Genomic DNA, 22,258 nt, shown 5'->3' on the forward strand with positions numbered 1-22,258 from the left:
GCTTGCACTGAGGTATGATAGGAGATGAAATAATATACATCCATGCTAAGTGATGAGAAAGCTTTTAAAACTGATGGGCCTGTGATAAGGGGTGCTGGTGTTAATGTAAAAGTGTACCTGCAAGGTTAACAAGGGAAGGCAATGCCTAAGTCAGGTGAAGACACACTGGTAGGCTGTGTAAAGGAAATGAGCTTGTAATAACCACTGTTCCTATCTGCTGCTTTAGATTAAGATGCGGATTTCATGGGATAACGTGTAAGAGCCCCAGGAAATGCTGTGGGACCATCTGTGTGCACAGCGAAGAGGCAGATCTGATTTCTAGCCTAACGCAGTATCATGCTCTGTTTTTAACATTTTCTGAAGACCTATTTAGCTTACTGTATTGGAGGCAGGGTGGGAAGCCACTTCAGAAGATACGTAACTTCCTTCTACTTTTCCTTTTTACCCTTTCTCTTTTAGGTGATCTCTACATTGCTGGCCTAGCTCAAGGCATGTACAGCAACCTCCCCAAGCTCGTGGCCTCCCGCGATGGCTTCCAGGGCTGCCTGGCCTCTGTGGACTTGAACGGGCGTCTCCCTGATCTCATCAACGATGCTCTGCACCGCAGTGGGCAGATCGAGCGGGGATGTGAAGGTATGGCTGCTTTCAGAGATGTTTCCCTCTCAAGCAGTCTTCTCTTGTTTGGTTGCTGCCCCCAGGGACATATTTGTCTATGTTATTGTTCATTTCCTTAGCTTGCTTCACTGGGAGACGCCGTTTGCTGCAAGCCACTTAGGTCTCCCCAATGCTCACCTTGAGGATAGGCTAGTTTCAGTGGTACACTAGCTATGTGCTGTCTACTGCATCCCCTATGACATTGTAACTTCAGTACTGGAAAGGATGGTCCTTGGAGGGACTGCTCTTTTTATTTTTACCAGGGCCATTTACTAGCATTAAAATGTTTTTCTGACTTTTTTATAATACCTCAAAAGGGATTGTAAGGCTTCAATTCAGTAACTCTTCAGAGAACCCATTCTTGGGGATCCATAGAAATAAGTATTTTGATACCCATTAGAGGCAAGGTAAATGGAAGGTAGAAGGAGCTTAAGCATAAGGATCAGATCATAACAGAAGGTTATGGTCTCTTTCTTGAAACTATTCCTTTTTGAGGAAGTGGAAATCCAGTGAAAGGTTTGGGCACTGTTCCACAGAGTTGTATTTGCTGTCTGGAAAACTTTTTTTTTTTTTTTTTTCAATAATTTTTCTTTTCCTGGTGGTCTGGAAACAAATGTGCTGAAGGTGACTTTTTTAAGCACACAAATGGTAGTGATTTCCTACAGCTTTTTTGAAATACTTTACTGTTCTTGCCAAACTCTCACTAATCTAAACAGTATCAACACCAGCAGCACTAGCTCAGTAGCATTTAAATGGCATGAGTTCCTGTGGAACCTGGGATATGTCCCATCAAAAAACCCGAAATACTGCTGGTTGATTTAAATGAAATTCACCATTATGCCCTAGCTCACCTGGATGTTTCTATGTCCCGTGTAGTCCACCGATACCTAGAAGAAGGTGGCTTTTATCAGCAGAAGTGTGTGGTGCATGTTTGCTGAGTGGCTGTCCTTAACTGATCTTCACAGACCAGGATTCCACAAACTGATCTTAGGCCTTCAGTCACATTTCTCTACCATGTCAAGATGTCAGGTTAGATCATTCTGTCACTCGTCAAGGTTGTTGCTTACAAGGCTAGGATTGGAAATACCATCTTTATGCTCCTCTTTGAATACTCATGACATGCCAAAGTGGCCATCCAGTTAAATCCAATCCCCTTCCTGTTGCTTTCCTTCCAGCTGTTTGGGGGCTCCTGTGCTTCAGGCCTTCTGCCAACTGCAGTTCTCCAGTTTGTGGGAATTGTGCTCTGTTGCAAGAGCCCACACAACACTGGCTCCAATTTCACCGCACTGCTGAGTGCTGTGCAGCAGGAGGCTGCTCTTTTTTCTGCCCTTCTGCTCATTTTAATAGTGTCTGCTAAGCAGGCTGTTCCTTGTGGAAGTGAGCATGGTATAACAAACAGATCCTGTGGTTTTATCCTTTTGCAACAGAGCCAATGTACCAAAGAAGGAAGTGCACCTTGTCTGGAATGTTGCTTGTAAGGCTTAAGAAGAAAATAATATTCTGCTTTTCAAAGTGTCCTTTCGGATTACCCTAAGTGCAGGCAAAACTATTCCTAATATTAGTGATTTCTGATAATTCTTCTATCTGAAATTAGTCATCTCTTAACTCTATACCCTGCACATTATCTTTCCTAGTTTAGCTCTCCTCCTTCAGAGGACTTTTCATTAGACTGTGACTCCACATGAGTTATAGGAGCTGCCTTTTCTACCCCAGAAACAGAATTATGATGCTTTCACCAACAAGTTTGCACTAGTATTACAGCTATCAGATTTCCCCTTCACTGTGTACCCAGTGCACTCTGCTTCAGTGTCCTATTATTGACGTTGCAAAATGTCAGCCATTATTTTAGTTCTTGTTCTCTAGTTCTCCTTCTTTATCCCTTGTACTACAGAACTTAGGATCTAGCTAGCAAGCCGTTTCCAGAGCATGTTCTGTAGCACTTGCTTTGTCTGCATGCCAATAGGGTACCAATCAGTACATGGAGATTTTCACCTTTAGAAATATGAGGAATGTGTTTTCTCCTCCTATGAAGCACTTCAAACAAGATTCAGAGCTGTAGAGAGGTAGAAACCTGTAGGCAGGTGGGAAGGTGTTTTCATCCTGCCTTTGTGGAAACTTGATCTTGCAAAGTAACGCCCACGCCGGCTTCCTGGGTGATCCATGCTTAGGCCAATAGAAAGTGAGTGCTAAAGAGAATACCATTCTCTTTGCCAGCATGTCTAGAATTAAAGAAAATGTGGAAATAGATCACCAAAAAGCTGCTCTGCCAGTTGCATCAATCCCTGTGGCTTTGTCTCTAGAATACCGTCTGCTGGTTCCATTCCTAATAGTTGCCACTGAGTAACAGGGACAGCTATTTACCCTTTCTCTAAGGCAAGCGAAGATCTTAAAGCTTTGTTTGGTTCTTATTTAAGTCTCCATATTTGTCTGAAGTGACCTTGGATGATTAAGGCTTAGCAGCATCATGAAAAACTGAGGTCCCAAGCAGTTTCCTCTGTCTCATTATATTTGAATGTGTTTGGAATAAATAATTGCAGGGTTTTGGGTGAATCTCTTGGTGCTGTGCGTTAGTTTGCAGGATGTATCTAGTTTGTCATGAAGGACAGTGGGTGGGATGAACATGTTTGCTTAAGGGAATGTCATTCTATCCACACACACGAATCTTGCCTTCGAAATGCAGTACAGGAAGGATTTTCTGCTAATGTTTTTGTTGCAGTTTTGCTTTCAGAAGCAGAGGGATTTATAAGGTGCCAACCAACTTCTCGGAAACTCTTGGTTTGACCTCAGGGCAGAATCGAATGATGTGGGGAGGCAAGAAGCGTAGGGAAAAGTACTTACTTGAGCTGTAGGCTAGGAGACAGCACTGTCCCACCTAAGAAAGGCTGGTAGCATTATAAATAGGCAACAGCAATGCATCCTGTTTGCGTGTTTCTCTAGTCCCATACTTAAGTCCCTCTTTTCCATATTGCCAATCATTAAGTTTCGTAAGTCCTTGTAGGACGATAACATTGTTTGATCAGTTGTCACCCTGTCTTATTTAGCTTTGAGCAAGCTGTTGAATTTCCTTGGCTGCACTGTTCCTCTTTCCTTCATATGCTGGAGCATAATGCAACCTTGCTGTGCAACAGCGCAAACCTCCTGCATTCTGGAAGTGCCTGCCTTCCACTGAAGGGTAGGGCAGGGCTCCTGTTTGAGAAGGACCATGAAGCACTTGAAAGATAAAATGTTTTTTGTGTGAGATGAATAAGTTTTTTTTTTTAAGATGTGGAAAAACCTCAAGCCTTTTTTGCTCGTATACACAGGTCATTAATTGAAATGCATGTACCCTTCAGAATAAAAGTAGCAGATATTTAACAGTGTATGGTAGTGCTAATCAAAATAAAAATAACCCTCACCTTTTATATATATCTGTGTGTGCGTGTTTGACAAAATGATAGCTGCCGCACTGATGTGATGTCATGTCTGATAATCTGAAAGAAGAAACCCAAGTGTACTTGAAATGTCAAGTGAACCCATGGCACTTAAGGCACCTCTTTTGCAGTCTATTTCGTTTTTACTGCCTTTTGTAACAAGAGTGGCCTTGCCCCGCTGCCATTGGGAAAAAAAGGCGGAAGAAAGGGCCTTTCAGAAAAGATGCGAAAGGTGAGGTAACTGGGAAGAGTGAAATAGTTCTGGCTTCTGAGTGCTTTGGCCTAGAGTAGCAATTCAGACTGCAGTACTCTAATAGTTCTCAAGAAGGATGGGCAAACAGTCTGACTTCAAGTTGGAGGCCCACTTCTATGAGAGGCTTGCAGCCAAGTCTTCACTTTTTAGGCCTTGTTCTCTCTATTCATGTAATGAAAACAGGAAACAAAATTAGGTCTAGGTGTTCTACACTGCTAGGTGTTCCACTAGCAGTTGGAGGCGATAGTTGGAAGAGCCTGGAGAAGAGCAAAGCTTTGGAATTTGGGGGGTGTATTTCTGTGTTACTTGATTCCATCCAATCTCCAGCCTGTAGGCTGTGGTTGGTAGTATTTATACCACTCCTGGTTTTCAGTAATATAGGCTATTTCATTTTCTGTCAGGCATGTGCTTATAGGTGATGTAAGAGAACTAAATGAAGGAAACTACTGTAGAGTTGCATGTGAGAGGTGGAAGTTAGAAGTTATTCCAGGTGACCCTCTTTTCCTTTTCCGGGAAAAAAAAAAAAAAAAAAGAAAAACCAAAACAACTTCAGTGCCCCCTTGATTCTCAAACTCAATTTCTTTTTCTGAGTACTTCATTCCAGGTCTTACTCTATTAAAAGTGTGGGTAAATTAATTCTGTTCTCCAAATTAAAGACCAAGTAATTTTCTGCCTTTTCCTCACCCTGGAAGAAGTAAAGCTGATGCCTTGAAACCGCCCCCTGCCAAATTTAGACTGTGTTCAATTCGGTAGTTTCAGTAGATTCAGTAGTTTCTTCATTCTGAGGTGATTTTGTTTTTCCTTCTTTCTGCAAATTTTCTGTATGTTCTGCTTTTTCTCTTCTTGTACTTGAACGCTTTTTTAATTACATGCACTAGAGGTATCTGAAATTCGGCTGCACCTTCTAAATACATTTTCCCACCACCAAGCCAAGCAAACGTAACAGTAGTAGTAAAAGAAAACATTATTTCTTCTAAAAAGCAGTTTTCTTTTACATTTCTGCCTTAGAGATGTAGCTTCTTCCTCCCCTCCTCACCTCTCTTCACGTATTCTACTGATAACAGCTTCTCACAAGTAAAAGTGAGTATTATTAAAAATGGGTGAATTTATTCCAGATGTTTTGAGGTTGTGGTTTGGACTTCTGTCGCAATTTATTCTTCTTCCAGATTTGACAGTCAAATCATAACCTTGTACTTTTCATGAAATATTATAGTTAACCTTTGTAATCGAATGGTGCGTGAGAAGCTTGAATGACACACAGTTTAGGCGATCACCAGCACATTTTGCATACTAAGTAAATAGTATGGAAAAAGAAAATTACTTAAAATATCTCAGTAGGATCATGTTGGAAAGGATTTCACCCTTCATCTTTTCAGTAGTAAAGCTTCAATTCTGGGGGTACTTCACTTTTTTTTCTCTATGGAATCAGTGGTTTTACATGAAGATGGGCACATTAGTTTACACCAGGATAGTTCGACAACTCTTCTCTATGATACTGTGTTCAATAGGCACAGTGATACTGGCATTATGGAGTGCATGTAAGCTTTACTCCTGCGTAGCTACAAAGAGGAGAAAGAGCTGAGCAGTTAGGGAAGGTCCTTTTAACACACCAACTCTTTTGTTAGATTGCACCTCAAAAATGATATCTGGAAAAGTAGGATAAACTTTTCCTTCTCTGTGTGTGTGTGTTTTTCTTCTCTACTTTTGCTTAAAGAACTCTGTGGTTTTATGGCTTTGTTTAATGGAGCAGCTCCAGAAAGAAGGGCAAGAAAAAAAAAATCTATCTGACTCAAAAGGGAAGATAATTGCCATTTTGAGTCATTCATGGACCATAAAACAACACTGAAGGTGCAAAATGTTAAACGTGATAGGAAGTGCAAGAAATGGTGAATGTACACACCATTTCTAATTTATTGGGTAGTAAACGTAAAAGGAAAGAAGGGGAGAAAGGGAAAGCTACCAATTTCCCCTCAATATCAGGAGTTGATACTACCGCTTCTTAACAGCAGAAGGTTATAAAGGTAAGTCTTCACTTGTTAACTACCCGTGTTTTGGGCAATAAGGTCAGTGATTTTTTTTGATGTTCTCATGATGATGGATAGTAGAAATATACTACTTAGTGGCAAGGGGCTCGGGAACTGGTATATGTACAGCTGTCTTTGCCTTCACTTTCAGTGCTGAAGGAGAAAACTTAGAATCAAGGTGTAAGATCAAAAATCTATGTGACTTGTCTTAAAACTGGCCTTCAGAGAAAAAGTTTTTTTAAAAAAGAAAAGAATCATTCGCATGCTGCGGTGGAAGAATAACAGTGAGTTGGGAGCAGAGTTGTTTTTTTTTCTTTTTTAATATTTTGCTGTTTTCATTAAGTGTGCCTTGGTCTAAAATCAGTCAGAACTTGGTAGCTTTATTATTCTCTGTTGTCATGCAGAGTATCATTTGACCACATGAACAAGACCATACTTATGTAGGTAAAAGAATGACCTTGAGCCACTGTCATTTCTGTTGAATTCCCCTCATGAGATCACCAAAGGTTACTGGGTCCAAAGCCTGAAGAGCTGTGTCTCCTCCTGTCGATGTGGCTTTCCCTAAAAATGTGCTGAGAACCATAAGGAAGCAACAGGTCACGGTCACATTTCATGCACTTCATGCACAGTCCAGTGGATAAACAGAGGTTGTTGTCTTCCAGAGTTATCAATCCCCCATGACTCTCTAGCATTAAATCCCATTTGGACAGAAAACAAAAGCAGTCCATGCTCTTATGAGGGTAGATTTCAGATCCTGAAAGGAAAGAAAAATATTCCTGACTAATATGCCATAGGTCAAATAGATTTTTGATATAAATGGATTCTAAGTATTTCTCAGATGAAACAAAAATCAACAGTAAATGCTTGAGGGATGGTAGTGTGTGAGGTTTTTTCCTTCGTGTTTAAAAATGGGATGGTTGCGTGTGTGTGTCTTGTTATTTTCTCTTTCTACGCTCTGTAAATCCTGTGGTCTGTTCTCTGTGCGTGTGTGACACTTTCTTTTTTCTCATATGTGGTTTTGTTATCCCTTGTTTGGTTTGGTGTCATTCTGCTTATGTTACTTATGTTATCTTTCTTGCATGTATTGATTATTGATCATGCATGTGGGCTGTGATGGTTATGCAAATTGTTTTTATTTATTTATTTGTTATGGCCCAAGTTTATCTGCGTTTATACTAACTTGTGTTTATTGTTTTTGCCTCCCCCCCTCCCGCCTTTTTTTTTGTGCTAACAAAGTTGAGTTGACCAAAGCTGACCTGCAAGGTATAGGAGGTTCTTCGTGTCATTACTGTATTGGACTGAAAGATGCCTTTATGTAACTTCTGAAGCGTTTTTACTGGATGCAGTCACACCTCTGAAACAGGAGGAGAGACAAGCCCCGGTTCCTCTGGAAGGAACATCTGGGCTGAGGAAGGATGTGGAGAACAACACAGTTGTTTTGCTTACCTGAGAGGTTTGACTGCATCAGTCTCTGTGAATGTCTCTAAGAGCACCGGTTGATTTCCTGAAATGGTTGATGGCTGCTCAGGGAAATGCCCGCTGCTGGCCAGCTCTGGCTTAAGGAGTACAAGACTGAAGTGACTGACTCGGGTTCTTCAGGACTAATAATAATAAAGAGTGAGACCAGACAGTGAAAGCTGATTTTATAATATAGAGTTTGAATAAAATGCAGAAAAAAAATATATATGTATGTATATATTTTGGAATTGTAGCTGTAAAAAGATCTACTGAACAATTATTTACCAGGCAGATAGCGTTTTATAGGCCATAATTAATGAAACTTATGAATATTGACTAAGTGATTGTTCCTGATCTGTCTATAGACAATATTTGCCTTTTTTATAGAAAAATCTCTTATAGGAATCTATTGGAACACTTTACTGGATGTATCTAAGTCATTTTTATAAAGTAGATAGGACTTTTTCATGATGTTGATTGATGCATGAAATTCTTCATGAAATCTATAATTACTATTATCTGATAAGTAAAAGGGAGCAATCGGTGATGACAGAGGCAGTAGAAGGGTGGAGGACTGTGTGGATGGAGGTAAAATACCAAAACCAGTCAAGTGAAAACCATTAAGGACTTTGAGAAAAGCTTTGATGGAAAAGGAAGAAAATAAACTGTGAGGAAACAAGAAAGTAGTTGAAAGTGGAGTAGACAGATAGCAAAGGAGAGCTTGAATTATAGAGATGATGTGGCAAAGAGTTCTGATAGAAAACTGGTTTAATGAAGGCTAATTCTTAGGAAATATATAAGGAAGGAAAGACTAATGGCACAATTACATACAAATTCTCTATTTCCTCAAGATGCAAGTAAAAAATCCTACTTATTAGAAGTTAATAGTACTTTGATTCTACCATTACGAGAGATGTGTTCTTTAGGGTTGAAACATGGTAGTGAAAGCCCATTACTTAGCTTGTGTACAGAGGCTGTAGTATAGTGTGCAGAGCATAAGAAAATGACCCTCCTTTTCAAAGAAAGAGGAAAAATGGTTTCAGAGTAAGCCAGAGGCATTACACATTGTGCTTCTGTGCTAAGCAGTCCTGAAGTCACAGGTAATATCTGCTAGGATACCAGTTTAATCACCCCTGTTTTGTGTCTAAGCCACTAATTTAAACAAGAATTTGTTGTGGGAGAAAATGTGCAGATCAGGCACGCTTTACTCTCTGATGTAGCGACAAGACTTCCTCACAGCTTACGTACTGCTGGTATCATAACTTTTCAGGTTTTAATCATATGCCCCATAAACTCCTTTTCTGTGCAGCATGTTGACTTTGAAGTCTTGATGGTATCATTGTACCGATCTGGTGCATTGGTTGCAGGTCCAAACTCAAGTATTCCTGTTGTATTTTCCAGGGATAGTCAGGCAGCAGCTGCCTTTGAGGCACTGAATCTGGAAGATTTGGCTGTGCACAGGAAGGTAGAGATTAGCGTGTTGACTTGTTCTATGCATGTGCAGCATCTGGCTGATGACAATTTGGGGTTTTTGACCTGTTCCCATCCACAAAATATTGAAATACTCTCTCTTATGGAGCTCAGGGATTTAGAAAATATTATGGAAATTTTTAGTGAGGTTTATGGAAATGACCATAGAGAAGGATGAAATTTGAAAGAATAGGAAAGATGCACAGGTTGGGACTGATGCGAAGAGAAATAGCAGCCCTGAAGTGCATTGGGGAGTAAGTAGCTCAAGGCTTAAGATGTTTTGTGTTGTCTATTTTAAATGTGGCAGGGAGATTTGGGGTGTGTATTAGACGTCAGTGACATCATTAGACATCACTATGCCTCTTGGAGCTGCAGCTGCTGCTACTTTCTGTAGTCACCTCCGTGTCCATCAGATTTCAGCAATCTATGTTCACGATGAGTTCCTGTTCAGCTTTTGACATCTAGCAATGTGGGTACAGCTTGAAGAAGAGGTCCTGGGCAAACTATTTTTGTTGGTTTCTTTACATCATTCCAGAGTGTTCATAGCCTAAAGGTCTGAGGAACATAACTCCAGTTCATGTTTATATTGATTCAGAGTCATATAAGAATATTTGACTTGTAGGTTCAGAGGGCTGATCCTATCAACACTAAAGGGGATATGTTTATACTGACTACATGAAATTGATTATTGACCTTTCAGGAAACCAACCTTTGCTAAATAGGTTTGACTATTCCAGAACAGTAGCAAACCATGAAATGCCACCAAGTCTAGTGGCAGAACTTCTGCACTGCTGTGATTTGCAGTGGGAAGGGTGTTTTTCCAACTGAATTTACTTTTCTTTTTCACATATAGCTCTTTCAGTCTTTTACTTTCCTTTCTGCTTTTAATTTCTGTACCTGAATGTTGTTTAATTTCCTTCTCTGTCTTCTACCACGTCTCAGATCCAGGCATACTCCCTTTTATGCAGTTGAATTTTTGGTGGATGGTTAATTTTTCCTCATCAGCATGTATATGAGCACTTTCCTGAAGCCTTTTTAGGGTTCTTAGAGAGCCTGCAAGGGTGAGAAGAGGGAGGAAGATGTGCATATACCAGCTTTCAGGGAGGAGGGAGCCTGGAGATCCCTTTCTGGGTTGATTGCCTTTGCCTGTCACTATAGTGTAAATCACAGAAATGTCCTTTTCCTGTGAAGTGTAAAGACTTATTAACTTAGCTAGTCCCAGTTCTTGAAATTTTTGGACTAACCATGTTTTGGGGGCAGAAGGACTGCATAAAAACTGACATCAAATGTATGGGGGATTCGGGTTTGAGGTGCTGGAATGAATAGCAGTGTATTCAGAATATTGCAGCCTGATGGCTCTTGAGTTATTTTTGATGATGTGTAGCTTTAAACATGGAGCTTGCCAGATGCCTGACCTTATTTAGGTAATGAAATGGAAGATTTCCAAAAATCTGTATCTGAGGTGTCAGAGAATTGGCCTTAAAATCTGTATAAGCCTTTAGATATTTTGGTTCTGATCTATAGAGCTAAAGTAACTCTGCGAGATTCCCGCTTTCTGCCACCTGAAACTCCAGACAAAGGATCTAACTGTCCTGAGTCATGCAATGAACCGTAACTATAATGGTGGTTTCTTATATTTGTGCAACGTAGGTGTCCATATGCCACCATTGTAACTCTAGGTCTCAAATACATGTGTGTGGAGTATGACCCACACAGTGAAGTCAGGGAAGTGATGGTTTCACAAGGTTCAGTGCTGAAGTGCTGTTCACTTTTTTTTCCCCATAAAATCTCTTCCCCCTGCCCCCCACATGTATTTTAAAATTGGGAAACTCAGATCCATTCATTTGGTTTCCTTCTTATCCTTCACTAAGAATAAGTCCTAGGAAGAAATTCTGCTTAATTTAGCTGTTTCCAAAGACACAGAGCCTCTCTTAGAGCTGTACTGGGACCTGCACATGGAATTCAAATGAGCAGAAGCCGTATTGCTGGTTGTAAGAGAGGGTGCTGATAGAAATAGACTGTAGATTCATCAAAGACGTTAATCAGAGCATTTGGCTGCTGGTCTCTTGGAAAAGACAAAGAGCAGCAGTGGGGGGCAGCAGTCCATTTAGTAAGACACGGTAATATGGTCTCAAGGTACTGCTGAGTCTTGTCTGTCTCACAGCTTTGTTTTTATGGAGGAAATAATATAAATACAATAGTAGATTCCTTTCAGTAGGAGTGAGTTTTCAATGTGTGAAGGAAGGTGTAATGTGCATGATCAAGAATGGTGTGCTTAGCTTAATTCTTACTGCTAGGTATGATCAAAGCATGAGGCATTTATGCTGTAGTACTGCAGCTGTTATATAAAGAAACTGAATTCCTCACATAACTCAAACGAATGATAAATACAATACTGTATATTTTATTCCCAAAGCTCTTTTCACTTCAAAGAGCTTTCAAATGACACAGCAGGAATGACTTCACTTGTCAGGGATATGGACCCACCTGTGGGATGAAACATGGCAATTCTAGCAATGTGCAGCGGTAGCACTCAAACTTTTAGCTTTGGGGCTAAAAGAAGTGCACCATAAAGTTGAACTGCAGGAAAGAGCTAGGGAGACAAAGTAATTATTCCAAGTGGAACATGAATGAAAAATCTGGGCTGTTTTTTCTCTTAAAAGTGTTTTCGTCAGATAGAATGGTAAAACACTCATATATGTCTAGTTAGATAATTTGACATTAAAATAGAATATTGGACTTGCTCCCAAGAAAGTAAGGCTCAAGAAGGAGGCAGTTTGCAAGCCCCCATATCCCAAAGTGCTTTGGAGATGCAGAAATACAGGTAAAGTGGACATTCAGGGCCAGACGGATTCAGCTGTTGCAGAATTCTGCTTTGTTATCACGTATTTTTGGGATGAGCCACCTCTTGGTAGGATGAGTCTGGATGGAGTCTGACATCCCGGTTAGTTCATCTGAAGCAGATGTTGATGTCAGAGCTAGATGGCCACCCCATGAGGCAGAGCCTGCAGCAGCAGTGGGAGCTGAACCCTCTAAAGAAAGAGCCATGATTGTGCAAATGTCCCATAGTGCTGAAGAGCGGGGCAAAGCTTTTAATGCCCTGGGTCACTAGCTCTAAAGACAGCAGATCAGGCTTCAAGCTTCTTCTTGGTGTTGTCAGGGTTTCAAAATTCTTCTTCAGGTGGTGCTGATGGATGGTGGGTTTTCCACTCTGTATTTACGAAGTGCAGTTTCCATCCTCACAGGTGCATTCTGCAGAGTAGAGCTCCAAGACCATAACATTTGCTGTTAATGCTGGTCCTCCAGCTCTCTGGGCTGCCTCCGCTGGTAGGCTCAAGGCCTGTTACTAGGCCCGATGCCAGCTTGTCTCTTGAAGAGATTTCTGCTCTTTTGTCTTGGCACTGGGACAAAGGTTATCCCCAAAGAGTGATGCCCATTGTCAAATCCAATTATTCCGATCAAAGTCAAGGTTCTTGGAAAAATGCAGGAAGAGAGATTGGCATTGAAAACGCTGTTCTATTTTGCTTCTGTTTACTGGTGTGTGTGTGTGTGTGTACGTACCACTGGTGCTATAGAAAGCTTTCATGTAGTTGTATTTTCTTTGCGATATGGTCATTTATACTTTAGGAGTATTTTCAGTCTGAAGAAGCACACATCAGACTCCAATCCCTTACATATGTGTATGTAATTTTATCCATGTCTTTTCTAAGTGTAAAGGCAAGGGGGATGTAGGTGCGTAAAGTGCCCGTCATCTCCCACTGTTGAATTCCCACTCCTGAATTCTTTATTTTCCTTCCTTCCTTCCTTCCTTTTTCAACCAAAGCAGGATTAAAAAAAAAAAAAAAAAAAAGGCAGGTGTTTCAAGTGTGGTTGTTCATTTTATTGAATAGGAGCACAATAGGAGCAACATACCTGTGTCTTGTTTGCTGAAGATAAAATACCTGCCTAGGAAGTCACTTCCAAACTCATGTTCCTTTAATCTGTGGCTTGCAGCCTCACTTGTCAGGATGATTCAAAATTCAGCTACCTCCTTCTGGATGATGCAGCAGCTGTCATTCAGAATCTTTCTGATCTGAAGATTATCCTTTGCCTGTTGTTTTTGTTGCAAGGTTTATCTGATAGCAACTATTACCTTCTCAAAACAGTGTGTTCTGTTAGTAATGGCTGATTTCTTCCTCACTTCCCCCACAGGCTGTGGAAGCTAGTCCAGGATGGAAAGAGAGTTATTGTGGACTAATGTCATGTCCTCAGGAGGGCTTTATTGATGTGTTTCTGGAGGAACCTTTTTGATAGTGCTAGGCAGCACAATCTTCACCTTGAAAGGAAATCTGTAGCAAACTGGCTACAAAACTTCAGTTCGGATCCACATAATCAATGTCCTTAGGGTGGAATGACATGTCAGTTATGGGCCCATTTCACTCTAGCAAGCGTCACTACAAGGAGGGTGTGTTTTGGGCCTGCCAATCTGTCAGTGTTTCAGTTATCACATCATATTTTGCTACCAATTTCTTTGAGCGACTACTGCACATACTGGTTGAGCCTGCCTAAGAGGGAATATCTTACTGTTCACTCTCTCTCTGCTCTGTGCAAGTTTGCTGTTTTGTTGTAGAGTGTGTAACTGTGTGTGTCCTCTGTTTACTTGAGTTTGCACGTCCAAGAATGGAGCAGTGTTTGATTAGTGCTTTTTCTCTTCTGCATGAGGACACTGATACAGTAATGGCAATGATGAATTGGAACTGTTGTGGGCCTAACCAAAATGTTCTGCCCAGATTTGTTTCATGGTTTTCTTGTCATTGTTGTCTAGGTCCAAGCACTACCTGCCAAGAAGATTCCTGTGCAAACCAGGGCATCTGTAACCAGCAGTGGGAAGGCTTCACGTGTGATTGTTCCATGACTTCATATTCCGGCAGCCAATGTAATGACCGTAAGTAAGCATATTTTTTCCACCAGATTAGAGGGAGCTGTGAACCCTGATCGTGGGAAGGTAAAGAACACACAACTAATTTTGATGAGAAATGGAATACAACTTTCTTAGTGGTAAAGCTGAACTTTGTTTCCTAGAAAGCTTCTTTGAAGCATCCATCAGTTTGAAGTATCAACACTGCCATCTAGCAGCAGTGTTGTACTACCTGCCATGCTGATTTGCCTCAAAAAATTGGATATAATTTTCTTGGCGAGTTAGGATTAAGGTCTCTAACATAATTGTAAAGAAGAGCTGAAATCTTCCTACAGGAAAATCTCCGTTTTCACACTTTTCCTTCAGTTATCCAAGTAGGGCCTTTTTTCCCATCTAGGAGGCAAGTAGATCAGTTCAGCTCTGCCCTCTACCCACTTCTGTTATTCAAGAAGATAATTAGGCCCTTTTCCCCCTTCACTTGAAAGGAATGGGAACAAAGTACACTGAGTGCTGCAGTAAGTGTGACAATAGATTTCAATAATTTGGTTCATTGTGTTCAGAAATTTTAGGGCCAGAAAAGACTGTTATAGTTCATTCTGACCTCAAGCATTTCATAAGCTACTGCTTTTCATTAGGAGATTAGTAGTACACTGTATTAGACAGGTCTGTGAGGTGTTAATGCCACAGTAGTGTCAGATCTTCAGATGTCTGAGCCATACAGTTGAATTGATGGCACGTACAATGAACTGTTTAACAAGTGTTCCTGCTGTAGGACACACAGCCTAGTTTTTTGTGGGTCATTCGGATAAAGTTATCCAAATTTCTCTCCCCTTTCTCACAGCATGCTTGTCCAACTTTGTCCAGTCATACTGTGACAAAGGGGCAGTGTAAAAGGGTACTATGGGCAGAGATTTGGATATTCCAGTACAATATCTTTTCTTAAGTTGTTATGGAATCCGAATGACTCTGGATCCAGAAGAAAACACTATTTATTAAGGCCACAAAACTTGGCTCTAGTTTTCTGTCTTTCGTGGAGCAAGAGGTTTCACAAGAATGGGGAGCCAAAAACCCTGTTTGGCACTCAGGTCCTATTCTTGTAAAGCTCTTGTTCAGTCATTCAGCTTAGGCATAGTAAGCACAGTACATTTTAAACTTTTTGCCTAAGAGAAATGGTACTATGAAACCCGTTGCCTGCATTTGGCAACCCAGATCTCCAAAGAGATTATTGATACATCATCCTCTCTTCTAATGTGTTGGGTTTCACAGCTCCAGAATGTCACCATGTCCTTGTTATACTGTTGCTAATGACTTAGAGCAGGCTCTAAAATACCAATAAGATGGTTTCCTGTGTCTGTAATTGGGGATTCCTTGCTGCTTTTTAGAGCTGACAGCTGGAAACCATGCAGAGCAGAGACAGTAGTTTGGTTTGAATGGGGGTGACTTGGGCAAGGTAGCCAGCCTTCCAATGTCAGCCCTTGCTGGTGAATTAGATGCCCACAGGAGGATGTGAGTTTGGAAGTGATCTGGAAAGGTAAGTCACACAGACTGCTGAGACACGGCGAGACTTCAGCCAGGATCTCCAAAAAGTGCGTATAACCTTTTTTTTTTTTTTTTTTTTTTTTTTGGGGGGGGGCGGGGGGAAGTCTTTTCTTTCTTATCAGGACATTGAAAACATATTTCTGCTCCAGAAAGCCTAGTTGCTAGGAAGCATTGTGGGCTTGCTTCCTTTTCCCATCTGTTAGATAGGGTTGCTTCTCTACCCAGGTCTAATTGAAGTAAAGACACTTGTTAATTGAATTAAGTATTGTTTAGAATGAATTTAGCACAAAGGGTGGCAGTAGAAGATAAGTACTGTATAACCTGAAGCCTTACTGTTATTTAGAAATGCCTCAGACTCTTTGGTTTTAAAAAAAAAATGCAACCACAGGAGTCTAATTCTATTAATTTGGTAGATGGCTGTTCCTATTTTATGGGCAAATTGTGGTCTCCCACCGATGTACATGTGGAATACAGAAGTCAATAGAAGAGCTCTAGACTTACACAATGAAGATGGTAACAAAGGAAGGCCAGCTGAATATATTTTGGTTTTCCGTGTCTGTTAAACACCACACGTGTGTCCACATTGGGGTATTTGTGCTGCTATGTGTTTGCAGAATATTTCAGGGCTCTGAGATAAATGGCAGATCTGTTTGTCTTTTAAATTACTGTTGATGATCTCTTGAGATCATCCTCACTGGTATATGGGAAAGAGAGATTTGTTGCTTACTTGGGTAAACTTTAAAAAGTTATTCAGTCCTATCAGTACTCAAGAAAGCTGTGTGAGCGGATACGATCCATCTGAAATTATTGCTACTCTGTAATTCTGTCTCAGGACTGGACCATTAAGTCTCTCAATTCAGATGCAGCTGGCTTGGAACTGCTATTTCTGAGACATGAAGGTGAAACATAAGTAACTAGGGTGGCAGAGTTGCATGTTGCACATCTATAGATGCATTTGTACATTCATTTGTGTTATGTAGCAAGCCTGATGTTACTGAGATTGTTTGTGTGTAACTTTGTGCAGATAAAGCACCAAAATTGGAAGTTAAACCATTAATTCTGGTGAAACATTTGCATTTGAAGGGAACTTCATCCAATCGACTTAATTTTGTTGAAGTTGCTCACTTCTTCACAGTGATATTAGATAAAAATATGGGAATTATAGACTCTGTTACCATGTATGTGACATCTGCTTACAGCTGTCCTGTCATCAGGTTTGCGGATCCTTGAACCTATTTCAGTTTTTCTTTCTGGTCAAACTATGACATTTTTTCTTCTCTGAACGGAGAGAATGTATAAAAAAAGCAGGCTTCAGTAAACTAGTTAATGCAAATGGTATGGGGAACAAGATCATTAGAAAGCACTGCTTGTTACTCAGTGCCTCATGTAGCTGGAGATGCTGAGGGTCAGGCTTTCCAGGAGGAATCACCAGGCTAACACAGCGCTGTATTAATGGAGGCTGTTTGTCTGCAAAAGATCAATAGCCTGCAGTGATGACTAGTGCAAGCAGAGTATAAAGCACTTTTTCAAACAGCTTTTTTTTTTTTGTTGAAGCAGTTGTTAAGTCCATCTGCTGGCTATTGATTGGCTTTTTAGTGGGGTTATTTATTCATTTATTTATAAACTCTGGATTGTAATATCCACCTGTTTTAAAAACTGTTTTCCTATCCCATTGGTAGGAAGCAAAGGCAACCCATGTTTATCTGTTCTCTTGCCTGTGTATCTTCAGGCTTCCAGACTGCACACATTTCAAGGGGTCTGTTGATAAACCGAGCAATCTTCTCAGCTTCTAGTGTGATTGTTTGCTTAAGAAGTGCTTGGGTTTTTTTTTGGCCTGGAAGAGTGGTGATATACGGGGTGGTGGCTGTTCTTGTATAATTGGTAGCATTTTTCTTCAAAGATCCGTTTTCATGTGATGTATAACCTATACACTTCTACCACCTCTTGGTGAATCACATTCAGGAGGAGAGAAGCATGATAGGGAGATGAAATCACCGTGGCTTTGCTGCTTCATTTTTTTTTTTTTGTTTTCACTTAAAAAGAAAGATGTCAAATTAGCAAAACAAGTTCAAGATCAATACCTTAGAGTAAAGCACAGAACACAGTGGATGGAATGAGGAAGACTGAAGCTGACCTTTCTGCCGCGTGTATATTCTGTGTGATGTATGGGGGATGTCTGAGCAGGCCCTTCCCTGCCCTGCATAAACAAGTACCTAAGTTAGTCGATGCCTCCGGAGCCTGTAGTCAAGGTTACAAAAAGGCAGTGGCAGAACCAACTTCAGTCATCCCTGCTTAAACGTCGTGGTACAATAGGCGTTAGAGGAGACTGCCTGCTAACAGGGAGAACGACAAAAATAATAATAAAGACAGGCTTTATTTTGATATGCATGTGAGCCATTCATGCTCCACCCTCACGCTGCCTCTGCCACTGAGCAGTAGCTGCTCCCCTCACTGAGAGATTCAGATCCCCAGCTTGAACATGAGACGTCTTCCCTCTCCCTAGTATTTTGATTTTGTTACCATCTGGGCCAATTTTCATCCAGGCTTGGTGACCTCTCTTAATGTCAATGCCAGCATGCTCAGTTTGATTTACTTGCAGACACCTTTTTTGTTGTTCATGTTTAATTATCACCCACTCATTTGTAATGTGCCCAGCTTATCACTTACTGAGTCAGAGAGCAAGAGGTTGCTGGTGCGCAGAAAATAAATCTGCGCAGACTTCATTAGCCGTGCATGGCTAAACCAGTCAGCTGTTTAAATATCAGCACGCTCAGGGACCTGTGTTTGATGCTATAGAGACACCCGCTTGGCATGAAGCAAGAGTCACCCCTGATTTATCCTGAGTGAATCATCTCACATTACAGCAGGTCAGGCACCTGCCTGCTCCATGCTTGTCTCCTCTTGCTCTGCCCTCGCTTACCCAGTGCTCTTTTAGGTCTTCTCTAGGAGGCCGTTTTCTGGCTTACGGCTCATTTTCATTTCCTACCATAAGCCTTTGCTGTTCTCTGTCCCTGTGTCCTAATGACCCTACGCGCTGAGAACTGGAATAATAGGTAGAGGAATGAGAGGGAAATGCAGCTGTATACTTTAGTACATGGTGTAAATCATATTATGATATGGGTTGTGAACCCTGCTTACCCTACCCTTCTTACCACTGTTTATCTTCATTTGCTCTACAGCTCTAAGAATTTTAATATCTTTAGGGCAAGGATCTCTCTCTACTACTTCTTAAAACACCATGTACTTTCTTGTTGCTTTGTGATAACCCACTACATAATTGCTTCACCTCTTCAGTGGTTTAAGGACACTTGTTGCTTTTCTGTTTACTGAATGGCATTTTGCTCTCTTGAATAGCAACTGTAAAGCCTCAGGTAGCAAATGAAGAGCTCTTTTTCCCCATATGCCCTTTGGGAGTCACCTGAGAAGGGCAGCTATTAACCTTATTGTGGAATTTGGGTGTTTCTCTTTTGGGTGAGGAGGAGGGAATTTGAGAGAGGTGGTTTTAGGGATCACTTCTTTAGCACCTTTCAGCTTTCAAGGTTGAAGGTGTTTTATTTTTTGTTTTTCTTTTTAATGAAGAAGTTAGCCAACTTTATCCTTTTGTGATCCCCAAAATGCAGCTAGGTCTCAGCTAGCATAGGTGAGTTATTTAATTACAATTACCTCAAAAGGATGGCAGAGAGAGCATTTGAGACAAGAGCTGCACTGGTATCTGCACATCTGGCTGCTGTCAGGACAAAAGCCTTGGTCCAGCTGTCCTGCAGATTTCAGCAGAACAGGAGGAGAGAGACTTGATGCAGGTGGCAGCGATGACAGCTTTGGTATTAACCTGTGAGCAGTTCAAGCAGCTACTTTATTCTCTTCCTGCCATTGCTCAGTAGCTACACCATTTTCCTAGGCGTGTCATGGGAGGGTGTTGCCACAAGTTGGTTTGCTGTGATTTTGGCTCTCTTTGGTCAACAAAATGCTATCGTTTTCTGTTATGTGATATTTTTTGCTGAGAATGGCAATAACGATCACTTTGCATTGTATACGTAGCTGAGTGATACATACTGCATCCTGGATGTTTTGCCCCATGGAAGAGTTGGCCTCTGAAACTGTCCCTCTAGTAACAGAGTGGCTTTTATTCGTCTGTTGCTGCTTCTTTCTTCTGTGATTCAGCCATGACTGGCATTATGGATTATGAAAACATAAATCGTGCGTTGGTTCTATTTTTTTTTTCATGGTTGCTCTGGCTGGCAATCATCTCTAGTCCATTTTTTTTGCCCCAGCTAGAGACTGTGGGTGATACTTGACCAAGCAAACTAGGTATTTGTGCTTTTAATCTGTTCCCCAGGTCTCTACTAAAGTGTAGTGTAATGGTGTTGATGGGATGGGGTTTACTTAATACTTTCCAGGACAGCTTGAAGATTGTCTATTCTAGAACTCATTATTTCCTTGTTATTGTAGGTTGTTAAGGAGACTATTTTTTTTATTTCCCAGGCTGCCCAAATGGAAAATATCTTGCAAAGATCCTTCATTAGTGAGAGAGAATGGATAGATGGTGATCAAAGTGGGTCTTTATATTTTATGGACTAGAATTTGTTCATAGTAATGCTTCTATAAATACAAAAGAATTCCTTTGATTTTGGTGCGGTAGTTGAAGATTTATGCTGGTGTCGCTAAGACAAAAATCTGTCCTAATATTCTGAGTTCACATATGAAACATGCCTAATTGCCCTGTATATAAGATTTTGTTTATACCTTAAACTGAAAGCTACCTTTAAGATTGCAGTCATTAATGTGGACAAATGTATGTCATAAAATATTTACAGTACTCAGGCAGCTGAGAGAATGCCAACATATGGAGGGAAGCAGGCAGTGCTAGATTTTGGGGAGGGGAGGAAGGATTTGTTAGTTTATGAGCTTTGAAATTCAGGGCTATGAAAGGAAGGAGGCTAGAGGAAGTGAGGGAAAAGAGCAAAAAAAGGTCTTGTAATCTTTTTCCATCTTTTGCAGTGAAAATTCTTGACAGAAAAACAAAAGCAGGAGGGAATACGAGGTCCTGAAGGAGATTCTTGTTCATTTTCCAGGCTGCCTAATGTACTAATTATTACCTGTCATTGGAAGAAGGCTACCTATTGATCTCCAGTAGAGTTGAGTTGTACATGGGGATGTATCTTTGTTACATTACAATCTTGTTACCCAGGAGCTAGTATAATAATCTCAGCTGTGGAACATTGGGGATTAGATGCAAACCTTAATTACAGTTATCTTAATAATGATCCCCAAGAGGGAGATTGAAATTGGCTGCTTGGGTACCTGTGAAACAAGCTGTGTGAGGGGGAGCATTTTCTGGTAGATTTGATTATTTGTGTGGAAGTGTTTCAGTGCTTACTGCCATTTGAGGCTTATGCAAACAGTGGGAGCGGAGGCAGGTCTTGGCCTGGTGTCTTGGCTTCAGTGTTTTGGAGCCACAGAGTTGTTCCTCCAATTCTGGAAAGAAATGGGCTTTTCAGTAAAAAGGTGAGAGTTAACTGAAACCTCAGATCGCTAACTGGTGTTTAGAGAAGAAGAAATTTCTCTGGCTATGAAAGTGAGTTCATTTCAAAGTGGCTACTAACTTTGGGATACATGTAGAACTAATGATTTTTTCTTAGGTGTTAATTAAATAACCAAAAACTGCACATTTATGGTAAGCAAAGCAATTTACATATCTCAGGAGAAATCTTAAAGTAGTTCTGAATAGGAAGAAAATTAAGGTGGAAGAAAAAAAGTAGGATGTGGTTAACTTCAGAAATGAAATAGTCAGTTAATCCAGGACTTTTCAAAATGATGACTTTATTTTGGAAATTACTAAGGAGAAAAAAAATCATAGTTTTGAAGTGTTGACTGATGTTTGCTGATCTGTCCTCGTTGAAAGCTTTCAGTTTGGTCGGTGATTATTCAGACTGCTGCAGTGTGACTCCGTGGGGCTCCTCTAAACCCTCCCTGAGCTGGTGGCTGCCTTTGGGGTTGCTGCCATCAGGGCACTCCAGTGCAATCCTGTGAGGGATGGCGGAGAGAGCAGGAAATGGCTCTTTCTTTCCCCAAGGAAGCAGAATTGTTTGATCTCTGCCGTGTGTTTTTGTCCAAATGTCTCCAGCCTCCACCTGAGAGTAGCTGTGCTTGTGTTCATTGAATAACTGTCTCAGGTAATATAACTGACTTCAAAACCAGATTGTCTTGACTACTGTCTGGCTTTAATAAAAAACCTGCCAAATATAAGAATTTTTTTTCTGTCAAAGAGATTCTGACATGTTGATTTTGAAAGAAGTGCAGTTGGAGCTCAGCTTTCCTCCTCTTGTTTCTGATCTGAAACTTATTTGCAGTGCTTGACCACAGCAAAAGTGGTGTCAGGTTTGCTGGCTTCCCATAACTATCTGTCTTTCCCCCTCCTCCTTCATCCCCCCCCTTCCACTTTACGCTAAATGACCTTCTGTCTGTTACATTTCTGCCCTGCTGATCTCAGACAAACGATGAAGATAGATGACAGTATCATGAGCCATCCATCATGCTCTTTGTAGGTCCCTTA

General features: G+C 40.9%; 1 protein-coding gene across 9 annotated transcripts in view; it reads left to right on the plus strand.

Moving 5' to 3' along the window:
• NRXN3 (neurexin 3) overlaps nt 1-22,258 on the plus strand; it is a 901,920-nt gene that overhangs the window by 390,887 nt on the left and 488,775 nt on the right. For all 9 annotated transcript variants that reach the window (XM_088529330.1, XM_088529323.1, XM_088529324.1 and 6 more), the window contains 2 exons: nt 460-633; nt 14,074-14,193. In XM_088529330.1, the coding sequence (XP_088385456.1) occupies nt 460-633; nt 14,074-14,193 (294 nt within the window). The remainder of the gene's footprint in view (nt 1-459; nt 634-14,073; nt 14,194-22,258) is intronic.

Source organism: Tinamus guttatus, unplaced genomic scaffold (assembly GCF_059628265.1).
Source record: "Tinamus guttatus ecotype Peru unplaced genomic scaffold, ASM5962826v1 Tinamus_guttatus_pri_ptg000327l, whole genome shotgun sequence".
NCBI classification, from domain to species: Eukaryota; Metazoa; Chordata; class Aves; order Tinamiformes; family Tinamidae; genus Tinamus; species Tinamus guttatus.